The sequence below is a fragment of the Heterocephalus glaber genome, unplaced genomic scaffold (assembly GCF_053883595.1).
Source record: "Heterocephalus glaber isolate CG9 unplaced genomic scaffold, H.glaber_assembly_v1.0 deba00001600, whole genome shotgun sequence".
Taxonomy (NCBI): domain Eukaryota; kingdom Metazoa; phylum Chordata; class Mammalia; order Rodentia; family Bathyergidae; genus Heterocephalus; species Heterocephalus glaber.
The window spans coordinates 42,993,044-43,005,385 of record NW_028258372.1 but is presented as its reverse complement, the minus strand read 5'-3'; the positions used below and the strand labels follow the sequence as shown (position 1 = coordinate 43,005,385).

At 60.2% G+C, this 12,342-nt stretch overlaps 1 protein-coding gene across 1 annotated transcript in view; it reads left to right on the top strand.

Moving 5' to 3' along the window:
* Positions 1-12,159, top strand: part of LOC147823197 (uncharacterized) — a 60,649-nt gene extending 48,490 nt beyond the window's left edge. The window contains exon 3 of the mRNA XM_087194191.1: positions 8,434-12,159. Within this exon, the coding sequence (XP_087050317.1) occupies positions 8,434-8,530 (97 nt within the window). The 3' untranslated portion in view covers positions 8,531-12,159. The remainder of the gene's footprint in view (positions 1-8,433) is intronic.
* Positions 12,160-12,342: the final 183 nt, after the last annotated feature.

The window sequence follows — 12,342 nt, the reverse complement described above, 5'->3', positions numbered from 1 at the left end:
CTGGCCTCGGCGCCCTTGTCCCTCGGTGCTGTCAGAGTGCTGTGGGCGTCCTGGCCGTACGTGTCTGGGTGCTGGCTGCAGTCCTGGCATGGAGGGAGGCTGAGGCAGAAGGGTTGCACATTGAACCCCCGGGGACAGCTTAGCAAGACCCTGTCTCAAAAACTAAACAGGGCTGTGGGTGTAGCTCAGTGGTTAGAGCACCCCTGGGTTCAAGTCCCAGTCTCGCCCCCCCAAAACGGTGCCAAACCGGGCCTGTCACTCTGTGGACGGTCAGACCCCAGCAGCTCGCTGTGTCTCCGGGAGAGCCTCCTCCCGGCAGGTAGGTCCCGGGCATCCGGGCCAGCTGGAGTCGGCTGACAGCCCATTTGGAGCCCAAAGACAGAAGGACGATGCTGGGCAGTTCATGAGGCGCTGTGGGCCTCACCGCCCTGGCCCGTGCCTGTCTCCTGGGCCCAGGGAAACCTGGGGAATTCCACCGCCCAGCTTTCAGCTTCTCCTCTCCGTTTGAAACAAGTCCCCGGACAGGTTAGCTGCGAGGAACCGGAACCAAAGCCCTGGCCAAGCCAGAATGGTGCCGAAGGGTCCAGCGTCTGCTCCTTTCTGACAAGTCTGCCCCTGCTGCAGCCGCACGGTGAGGGGAGCTGGGGCTGGAGCAGGAACAGAGCGGGGGCGGCTCCAGGGCAGCTGGGGAGGCGAGTCGAGCGAGCGAGCGAGCGAGGTCCCAGGGTGCTGCTGCAGCGCTCAGCTCTCATGTGTGGCCCCGCCTGGCTCTCGTGACCCCTGCTCCCGTCAGCTCTGCCCTCTCCAACTGGGAAGACCGGTGGCCAGCGAAGGGGAGACTGTTCCGCTCCAGTCCCAGCTGCACGTGGTGCCTCTGCCTCGGTCCCCGTCTCAGTCCCTCAGCGAAGTCTTTGCCCTGCTCAGGAGCCCGGCTTCTGCTGCCACTAGCGGGGCCTCGTGCTCCCAGTGGGGTGAGCAGGACAGCGGGCACCTGTGTCTGGCACTTGTTCTTGACCTCCGAGTCCTGGAGACCTGAAAGCCAGGAGGCCGCATGGGACCTTTCCACCTGGGGTCCTGCAGAGGCGCCTGGGCCAAGGTGGCAGGCAGGTGGGACCCCAAGTTGTGTAGGCGTGGCCCTGCAGAGGCCTGATGGGTTCGTGCCTTCCCTGCCCCAGTGCTGCTCCTGTCACGGGTGCACGGTGCTTAGTGCACATCCCAGCTGCGTGCCCCAGCTCGAGTGTCCTGCGGCCGAAGCGGCAGCTCTGGAGGGATGTGCGCCTCACCCGCGTAAGCGCCCCCCTCTCGCTGGCCGCTGTCTGTGGGAGTCTTGCCTGCTCTGTTTCACTGGGGCTCGCAACGGCTATGAGGGAGGTGCAGACTGGGTTGGCCCTTGCTGGTCCTTCGAGGGGCTCCTCAGGGGCCGATGGAGCTGGAGGACATCTGGGTGCAGGACGGGGTTGGACAGCCTCGTGGGGGCGAGGCCAGTGCTCGGCCAGGGCTTCCTGCTGGGGCGGAGAGGAGTCCCCAGTGGGGTTTGCATCCAAAGGTGACACCGCAGGACCCGGGTGAGGTTGGCGGCCAGGCCTCAGACTCCGTGTGTGGGACATGTGCTGTCCGGGAGCCAGAAGCTGACCTTCCTGAAGGCTCCTGCTTATCTGATTTCATCCCTGGAGCAGCCATGTGACACAGCCGTGATTTCCCTCTCGTCACTGAAGGAGCTGTAGTTATTAAGTGACCTAGCCAAGGTCATGCGCAGGGTAAGTGCAGTTGCTGATATTTAAATCCAGGCATTTCTGAGTTCAAAACCAGTGCTTCCCTCAGCGTTTGGAGTAAAGTCTGAAATGTTTGTGAGCCGAGGCCCTCTGAGAACTGACATGAGCCAGAGTGAAGGGCGGACACCCAGGGACCTGGTTTCCAGGTGCCCAGGGGTGGCCGAGGGAGTTCCCTTCTGGAGAGGCAGGGCTGTGATGGGTACCCACTGGTGTCCCTGGACGGGCAGCGCCAGCAGGGCGAGGACACCCCTTGCCAGCTGTGTGTGGAGTTTTTAACCAGATGCTGAGTGCTGTGCTAGGTGCTGGGGAGGCAGAGCCCAAGAAAACCCAGTTTTTGTTCCTGGGAGCTGGATTCCAGCATGGGGAGAGATCGGCCTGAGCCGAGCCTTGGGGTGCACGCCCGGGATCCCAGCACTCTGGGAGGCTGAGACAGGAGGGATGCAAGTTGGAGCCCAGCCCAACTTGGCTTGGAGTGGCTTGGACCTTACCGAGCCCCTGTCTCTGGGCCCAGTGTGAAGGCCCTGAGCTCGGTCCCCAGGCCTGGCAAAAGGAGTGGGGCAGGGGCTGGGCGGGGTTTGCAGTGTCTGCAGGGAGTGTCTGTGCCGACCGTGCGGGGACGGAGGAGGAGCTCCCCACCTGTAGGAAGGGTCCAGGTGGTGGCCGACAGGAGCTCCACAGACCAAGGGCCGCAGGCGACGGGGAGGCCTCGTTCCTCGAGCTTGCCTCCCCTTGTGTACTGCTGCCTGGGAAGATCCTCCTGAGGCCCCCAGGGCTTACAGGAGGGTGGAAGGGGCGCGCAGCTTGCGTCACCAGCAGACTGCTGTGCTTCCATTGCTGCGGCCTCCTGGACCTTCTGCCTCCCATGCTCACCGGGCGCCAGCTGGCTCTCGTGGCTCTGCCTGGTCACTGTGCCTCTCTCGGTCCCTGCAGCCCAGGGAACGTTCGGGTCAGATCTTTGCCAAGTCGTTGCCCAGATGTGTCCGGGGAGATGGGCGCAGCCCAGCGTCCGGGCCAGGCCGGATCTGGAACTGATGCTCAGCACAGGCAGGGGCAGGCGTCCTGCCTCCACGCTTGGGTTTGCTTGTGCCGTGAGCGAATGTGGCTGGAGCAGGCCGGTGGTGATGGAGGCAGGACTGTGCTTACTGTGGGCGGCTCCCGGGTGCAGGGGAGCCAGGCTGGGTGACTCCTCCCCTCCAGCCATCCTCGCTGGGCCACCCAGGCCGTGGCTCTGCCCGCTGCTTCCCCAGGTCTGGAGTCTCCCGGCCATTGTGGCAGGGGACAGGTGGGACTCACACTGCTTGGTGTGGAGGAGTCGACAGACTGTTGGTAAAAACTCACTTGTTTACCCCTTTGGGCCTCAATTTCCTTATCTAGGAAAAGAGGGAATTGAACCAGAATCTTTCTGGACGTTCCACCTTTGAAGGTGAGATCTTGCCTGGATGTTAGAGCAGGTATTGCTTAGCCAGAAACTCAGAACCAGGAAAGCTGAGGCTTGAGTCCTCTGAGAAGGGGGTGGAGCTTGAGAGCAGCTGGAATCCTGGTTCTACAGAGGCCAAGCTAGGACAGGCGGTGGGTGGGCGCGGGCTTTGAAGGACTGCCCGGGAGGGGAGCAGTGGCTGCAGAGGGCTCGAAGGGACAAGGCTTGTGGGGGCCAGGCAGGCACAGGGGGCTGCTGGGAAGGCAGGCAGGGTGCCGAGACTGCTCTGGGGAAGCTGCTCCATCCTGGCTGTGGGCCGGGGCGGGCCTCGGTGTAGGACCTGAGGACCTGCCCATGCCAGAGGTTTTCCTTTATATTTAGCCTTTCTGCCCCAGGTGGTGGTTTACAGCCTTCTATTGAAAAACAACCTTAAAAAAGAAGATGAAAGAAAAAGAAAAACAAAAATAAAACCACAAAAGCTCTGAGCTGCGCATTCCATTTTGGCATTTTAATTTTGAGTCAGTGTCAAAAAGAGCTAATATAAAACCCAGGCGGGAAAACCCGGGGTCCCAGGCCGGCCGGGCTGGAGTGGGCAGGACCCCAGACTGGCTTCTGCGAGGCAGCTCAGTCCCCTGTGTCCAGCGGTTCTCCAGGCCTCAAGTGTAGGAACCCCTGGGGCCGAGGGGGCACTGTCCTGCTGCCACAGCGCACAGAGGTGGAAGAACAGCACATTTCTCTGGGACACGTGGTGTGCGTGCTGGAGGACATGTGCCTGGGATTTAAAACTGAGCCTGCACACCCCAGTGTGTGCAGGGGTGTGAGGAGCACTCTGGCAGGGAAGGAGGGCGTTGGCTGGTAATCAGCACCTTGTGCCCAGGTAGAATTGTTTTTCACGTTTGCTGATTCTCAGGCAACCCTGTGCAGACAGGCGACACCAGCCCTGTTGTGGATGAATTGAGCAAGGCAGGACTGGCCATGTGGCCCTCCTGACTTGGGGCCTCCCGTCCAGGTCCTGAGGTCCAGCTGCATTTCCGTGGGGTTTGACCAGGGGCTGGGGCAGGACTGGGGCCTCGGGAAGTCCACCTGGCTCTGGTTCCTTTTCCGTGTTTCAGAGAGGACAGAACCTCAGAAGGTCCGGATTCTCTGCTTCTGGGCTGAGGCGCTGCCAGCCGCCGACCTTTGCGTGTGCAGAGGTGCGCTGCGGCCTTGGGTGGGATCTCAGGCTTCCCCAGCAGATCTGTGCGGATGCTGGGGCCTCGCCCAACACGGGATGCGTCACCTGTGGCTGGCTGATGGACAGCACCTGCGGGCTAGGGGGAAACATGGAGACCCTGGAAAGCTGGCTTCAGCTCTGTCCTTGGTCCCCCAGGCGACTTGTGGAGGGAAGCCTTGCCGTGCAGTGGGATCTAGGTGAGAGGACTCAGGGCCTCTGGGTTTCCTGGGACCCTGAGTGCAACCCCCTCTTTTAAGGGGTGCGGAGGCAGAGCACTGAACTCCATTTGGCCTGCTCAGTGACCTTCCTTTGAATAAACCCAGAATCCGTATACAGGGATGAAGGGATGCTTGCTTTTTTTTTTTTTCTTTCTTTCTTTTTTTTTGGTACCGGGGACCGAACCTGGGTCCTCAGCTTGTGAGGCAGGTGTTGGAACCACTGAGCTAAATCCCCGGCCCCAGGGGATGCTTGCTTTGATGCTGGCAAGTTTGGTTACGAGGCTTCTTCCGCAGGACTCCCTGAGGCATGGCCGAGGGCGGGTGGGTAGCGTGTCCGTGTGTCTGGCTCCATGCGTGCAGCCCTGCACGTGTGGGGGACCGGGGCGCCATTGGTGGAGGCTTCGCAGCCTCGGGGTCGGGATGCGTCCGGCCAGACCTGGCACTCTGCTCGCCTGAGACTGGAAGAGGACGGAGGGTGGTGTAGTGGGATGCAGAGCCCCGTGCACCAGCTCTGCTCAGGGTTCCCCAGGAGAGACGAGGCCTTGGCTGACTCTGGGAGACCGGGCGTTCTCGACAGGGTGTGCCTGGTCCGAGGTCGGGGACTCCCGTGACCCTCCCTGGGGGAGCATGAGGTTGGGGGCCAGGATCTGGAGCGGCTCTTTCATTCCACCCCCGTCTTCCCTGTGTTTAGAGGAAGTCCTAAACTGGGGAGAGCCTGGAGCCTGGAACAGGAACCGCTTTCCCCTGCAGGGAGGACTTCTGCCCTGACCAGAGTCCAGGCCCTGATGTTCTTTGCATATGAAAGGTGAATGTGGCCCCCCACTCTCCAGGACAGAGCCCCTGCTGCTCTGACGCTGTATTTCTCGGTCACCACTGCTCACCCCCGCCGAGTCTGCTCAGTCCTTGGACCTTCGATGGGCGCTGTGGGTGTGTGTGGGTGAGGGTGGAGTGGTGTCCTGGGGAAGAGGCAGGACCACGCGTGGCTTGCAGGCAGAAGGCAGGAGGTGCAGAGGAGTCTCGGGCAGGCCCAGCTGTGGGAGGCACAGGCTGCCTGGGGTTGGGTGCAGATGGGCTTTCCGTGAAGTCTCAGGTAAGTCAGTGGCTCAGTGAGAGTTGTATTCAGCACAGAAAACCCCGCGTGCTTTCGTCTTACCCCCAGGTGCAGGTTTACGTCCTAGGGCCTTATGGGCCAGCGGCGTTGGCTAAGTCCGCAGGACCACGCTTGTTTCTTACAGGCTTTTCTCTGTTCTTTCCCACTCCTCACTCCCTCATTCCTTGGGCGCCTGTATGGAGCGCAGTTGTGCCTCAGTGTCTGGCGGGTCGGGTCCCACAGCCACAGTGCTGAGTCCCTGCCGTGGAATGGCAGAGCATTTACATTTAACCTACACATGTCCTCCCGTGTGCTTTGCATCATCTCCAGATGATTTACAGCATCGACTACAGTGGAAATGCTGTGCGAATAGCTGTCACATGGTTAGGAATAATGAATGGCATGAATAAAATCCTACACGCGTGGCGCAGGTGCAGCTTCTTTCATCCAGGCACTTTCAGTCGAGGGTTGGACACGCTCTGTGCCGTGCAGTTCTGTTGTCTCGAGGCCTGGGTCTTGAGCGTGGCTGGCGAGAGTGAAATGTGTGGGGAGCTGTGCAGGGCGCAGGGCACTGGCTCCGGCGCCTCCAGCGGCCTGGGGGACGGAGGGCTGAGGAACGTGAGCGAGTGCGGACCCTGCATGCCTCTTACTGGATGGGGCGCTCAGGCGCGAGCCGTTCTCCAGCCCTCCTGAGCTGTTGCCTCTTTGCAGCTGGGCCCTGCGTGGTGTCCCTGGAGGTCTGAGACCACGCGTCGCCCTGCCGGCTGGGACGAGAAGAGAGGCAGACACAGGGAGGAAGGGCCGCGGGCTGCTGCCTCTCCCCATGCAGGTGCATTGCTGTTCAAAAGGGGACTCATTTAATCTTTGGGCCCTAAAAGAAGTTACTTGTGCTTTCTTTCCTCTTTTCTACCCCTCCACCAGCCTCCAAAGAATTTAATCTGCTGGACAACAAACAATACTGTTATAAAACTCGGAAAACAGGAGGGTGAGGCCTCCAGACAAGGAGAAGGGCATGCCGGGTAACGGCCCTAGGGAGCGCGCCAGGCCCGGGGCCAGCGCGGCGAGAGCCCGGTTGGCTGGTACCTGGGCCACTGCCCCGCCCAGCGCACTCGGCCGCGGAGCCATCCGCAGAGCAGAAGGGAAGGAGTCCGAAGGAAAGGGGGCAGAAGCGCCTTTAAAGGGGGAAATCCTGTGTGTTCCCTCTGATCTGATGGGAAGGCACTGGGCCGTGCAGCCTCCTCCTCCCCCTCCTCCCCCTCCCCCTCCCCCCTCCCCTCCTCCCCCTCCTCCCCCTCCCCCTCCCCCCTCCCCCCTCCCCCCTCCCCTCCTCCCCCTCCTCCCCCTCCTCCCCCTCCTGTCGCTTCCCTTCGTCCCTCCCACACGCCTTCCTGCTCTCTTCCTCCTCCTCCCGGCCGCTGCCGCCTGCTGCTGTGTTCTTGAGCCTGGCAGGCAGAGGTCCGATAACAGAACGGAGCTGGCGTAGCAGTGTAGGTGCAACTCCCAGCTGGGCAGCCAGAGGGGAAGCAGGAGAGAGCGGCTGGCACTTGGCTTTGGACGGCCTCCACCTGTGCCTCTGCCTGGCCCGGCCTCCCTCCCACAGGGAAGTGGAGCCGCGTCACAGGGTGTGCCCGGTCCACGTGCCCCACCAGGTGTGTGCCCAGGCACTGGGCAGGACTTCTCCTCGCGGCCATGGATCCGCCCAGCTTCCTGGTGCGGGCCTGTGACCAGGCCCTGGGTTTTCTCCCTCAGGCGGCCACTGGCCTTGGTGGTGCGGGCTGCAGAGTTGGTGCCTGGTAGGACTGTGTCTGTCTGTCGCTCTATTTCTGGGCAGTGGAAGGGGGGGACCAGCTCTGCCTGGGGAGGCGGGGAGCTGGGCTCTGGGGCCTCTCTGCAGACCTCCAGGGTTAGAGCTCACCTGAGGGTGCTTTCACTTCCAGCCCATCTTCACGGAGCCGAGTGGACGCCTTGCACGTGGCCAGGGAGTGGCCGGGGCTCCTGCCGACTGTGGCCGGGGCCTGCGAGCCCTGTGTGGGCATTGCGCTGTGTAGGGGCTACAGGCACGCTCGCCTTTTCTGGCTTCCTCGAAGGCAGCCCAGGCTGTGTCCCTCCTCTCCTGTGAGAGCTGAGCCCTTCTGCAGGGGACACAGAACACCGTGCTTGACCTTCGCTGAGTCCCTCTCCTTCCCCAGCTGTCCCTGGCCCGCCTCATCCAGGGTGGCTACGGTGCATCCTGTGTCCAGTTCCTGACCCAGGGCCCCTGTGGCCTGTACTGAGTCTGGGAGCTTTGAGACCCGGGTTGTGCTCAGCAGTGGGACAGGAAATCTAACTTGAAGTGCCGCTGACTTAAGAACATGGGCTTCTGTACTTCTGACCCAAGGGAAGCCAGAGCTGGTGCATGGCCCATATGGAGTGGGCTCGGGGAAACTGACCCCTCGCCCTGCTACCTGCCAGGCACCGAGGACCTGCTCTGCAGAGGATGCGACTCTCTCCCTGAGATTCGGGCTGGGAGGTGCAGCCCCTGCCCTCCTGGCTTCCGAGCCCTTTTGCCTGCTTCCCCTTCACCTGTGGCCCCTGGCACACACGCTTCATTTTGCCGCCTTTCCTGATTCCCCAACCTGGGTTAGTTGGTGGCAGGCCCTTCCCTGACAGCTAAAGACAGTGTACGTGTATGGGGCTGAGTGACATGTTTCATGTCTGGCGTTGTCCCCTGTTTTTGCAAACAGGAGCCCCCTGAAACCAGCGTTCCCAGAGCCGAGAAGATGGACGATCAGCTTCCAGCACCCTCCCCCAGTCTGGCTGGGACTTGCATCAGTCACGTAAGTAGCTGTGACTCAGCAGCAGCGCTGGGTCAGGAGGCAGAGCTGTGGCCTGGGCAGGCTTCCCCGTTCTGCATTTGAACATGGCCTGGTGCAGTTCCTGGGTCCAGTGGGTTCCAGTTTGGATTTTGCAAACAAAGATTCCCCCTCCTTCCAGTTTTCCTCCCTTGTTATTTTTTGGGGCACTATGGTGGGCATAAGATATTTAGGACTTTAAAAGACCTTACATGGTTTATAAAACGAAGGGGAAGCTCTCATTGTGATCTTTGTTTTGAGCCAGTGGCCCATGAAGCGTGTTGAACCCTCATCTGTGTTTGGTTTGGCCCGAGTGGCGTTACTTTACGTGTCTGATTCTGTGGGCCTCGGGACGCAGTGCGGCCAGTCACTCTGTCTCTGCTGCTGCTGCTGCTGCTCCTCTGTCCTGGGACCAAACAGACCCTCCAAGCCGCCGCGTGTTGGTGACCAGTCCACCCAGCCTCCCTTTCACACCTGGGACACAGAGGCCCGTTCAGGGCAAGTGGCAGGTCCCTCCCCCGTGCTCAGAGTCTGGGCAGAGCCAGGGTCCTGACCTTTCCTCCAGCCCGGCATCCCTGCCCGGGCAGAGGAGTGTCCTGGGGTGGCAGAAAAGCTGCAGGGAGAACGCAACTCCCAGCCCCCTTCCCTGCCCGGGACAGGCCTCAGGGCTCCTGTCCACGGCCCCTGCGGGGTGTTCTCCTTCCCAGGCCGCCCTGCTAACCCTTCCACACAGCCGGGGTGCGTAGGCCCCTTTGGCCGAGGCAGGAGACCCCTTCGCTCTCAGTGGGCAGCTGAGCCCCTCAGGCTGACTCGATTTCCTGAGACCCAGATGGGCTTAGGCTCGGTGCTGGGGAGGTGGAGCCTCTTTCAGCCCCTGTGACATCACGTGCTGCTTCTGGCTAGCGAGCAGCCACCAGCTCCTTCCCTGCCCATCTGACCGAGAGGGGAACCTCGCTTCTGTTAGGACTGAGATCCAGATGGCCCTTTCGTTCATTGGGAATCAAAGGACAGAAGATTTGGGTGAAACCCTGCTTCTTTCAGACTGCTTAAGGCAGCCCACCCTTAATGGTCTCACGCCTCTTCTAACAGAGGTGAGAGTGAGCTGTGGACTCTCAGGAGGCGTCCCAGACGCTGGCTCCTGAGCACAGTCCCATGGTGGCAGTGGCTCCCTGCTAGGCACAGTGGGTCTCCTGGACCCTGGATGGCGCTATGCTTCCTGGTTAGTAGGAGGGTCATTCATTCAGTGCCACACAGAAAACCACTCCAGAAAGGGGAGAAAGACAGCCCTCTCACAAGCCAGGAGGCTGAGACAGGACGGGCGGCTGGTTGGAGAGATTCTTTCAGAGCAGGCAGGACAGCGGGCCAGGGAGGCCCCTCTGGAGGCCAGCAGGCACACAGCAAGGGAGTTTGGGTGACGACTACAGTTGCTAAGGGAGAGTTTGGCTAAAACAAAAAGCAGAAAGGCTGAGAATTGTCCAGGGTGAGTCTCCCCCCTTACAGGACTGGATATCTGGTGATAACTGTCCTGTAACGCTCGCCGTCACCTGGCTCCCAAGGCCCGGGTGTCCCTCAGCACCCCGTGTCAGACCTGTGGCCGAGGCGTGGCAGGTCCCCTGGGCTGCAGAGCCTGCTGCTGGCGTCAGAACTGCCAGGGAGAGCTCACTGGCCGCACGTTCCCTTGCTGAGAGGGCCGCAGGCACAGCAGAGGCTCAAGAGAGCACAAGCAGACCACCCGGGCCACCAGCCCCTTTGCAGAGCCTGGATCCCAGCGCAGTGTGGCGTGCTGTACAAGGGGCCCGCCCACTTCGCTGCGGAAACACCGCCTGCATGCTTCCGACCCCCCCCCCCCCGGGTCTCGCTCAGCATCGGGCAGGCGGGAACCAGGCTCGGGGCTTACCCCCGGGCCGCCTGTACTGCTCGTGTGACCTTGGACACAGGCTGTTCTTGGTGAAGGTCACTTTCTTCCGCAAAAGTCGGCAGAATACCTTCTTCATACAGCTGTGGTGAGCATTAAATAGCACAGTTCTTGCTCACATTGTATTCCCTCCTCTTCCTGAAGCAACACATACTGTTACTGCCATGAAAGAGCCATAGAAAAGAACCCTGTATCCCGAGGCCCAACTCAGACACACAGCTGCTGCTCCGTCTCCTCCCTGGGCCAGGACATCAGAGGAGAGGCATTTTTAGAACCTCATAGGATGTTGTGGAAGAAGAAATTAATTTGAAACAGATTATAAGTTACATGTTCAGGCAGATTTTGAACGCAAAACTCAGTATGAGTATTAGCGGATTATCTACGAAACAATGATAGGATGCGATTTTCAAAGTCACCCCCCAGGTGAAATGGGATTCCACCTAATCAGTCACGCCTCAATGTTCTGTGGCTCACAGACCCGAGGGGGGCAGCCTCGGGCTCTCGCCAGGCAGCGCCCGTTTGTGCAGAAGCACCGCGTAGACGGGCAGCTGCCACGGCTGGGTCCTCTGCATGCTGGGAAATAGTCCTTAAACGCAGGGCAGTCTGGACGGATGCTCTTTAACCCTGGCCCTGGCTCTTCCGTTTCATCCCGTGCCATGACTTACACTGACGGGTTGTGAAATTAAGCAGAACTGGTGAGTTTTGTACCCTTCACACCGCGTCAGCCCAGCTTTTAGGAGCTGCTCGGTGTCTGTCTCGTCTCCCTGCGGGTCGCTCTGTCACATCACAGGTAGAGCTGCGAGACGTTTCTCCAGGAGATGGGGGCCAAGTCTTCAGATCACTCTCTTCATCCTCTTCGGTGAATCCTCTTCTTCTGGAAGCTGGTTTCACATGGTGGCTTAGATTTTTCGATCTTTGTATCTAGCACCATTTGAAATCAGTGTTTTAGGAGTAAGAATTGCAGCATGACGCGAGGAGGGCTTCTTGGAGTTGCTGCCCGCGGCCCAGCTCTCCAGTGGCGGGACTCCGAAGGCAGAACGCACCTGTGGATGTGTTGGGTTTGGAGGGCGGCCGAGGAGAGGTCTGTGCTGGGATGAACGCAGTGGCCTGGCCGGGCAGAGGCAGTCCGTGCTCCTCTGTGAGTCAGGGTGCTGTACGGGCGGCTGTGGTAGGAGGGAGTCCGGGGCCTGCTGCAGCCACCTCAGCGCTGGCTGCCTGCTCCGAGGACGCCCAGGACCGGCTGCAGTCCCGCACCGCTGCTCGCAGGCTTGCCGTCCGCAGGGAGCTGCCCACCGCTGGCTCGTCTCTTACACAGGCTGACCGATTTCTCCTGGTGTTCAGAGTCTGTTTTTGTCTAGCACCATTTGAAATCGGTTATGATGTAGGGGGAAAAGCAGCAGCCGCCGCGAAGCCTTGCGCCGGTGTGGTCAGCACAGCCTGTGGGCTCCTGGAGAACGGGCGGGCAGAGGCGGGGGAGAAAGATCGCGCTTTCCCTGCCACCTTCTTTAACTGTACTTAGGTCACTGTGGAGGTAAGAGATAATTTAATGGAAAAGCATTATAATTTGTCTGATGTCCTCAGCTGCATTTTCTGAAACGCAGCACTGCTGCGATTGTGTAGTGGTTGCTGTTGACATGTCTTTGTTAGGAAGAGTCTGCTCATGCGTCCTGACTTTAATAAATAATGTGCTGTGTTCCACTGATCATGGCCGTGTTTTTCATCTGTTATTTTCCATTCACAATTCTGTGACGATGAGAAGTTAGTTCTGAAAAAGTGATTTGCTGCGCAGATCATCCTACCTGCTTCCTGAGGCATTTAGAGGTGGTTGCAACAGACGTGAAAAATGAAGCTCAGGAAGACAAAAATGAGGTCCTGTGAGCTGGGAA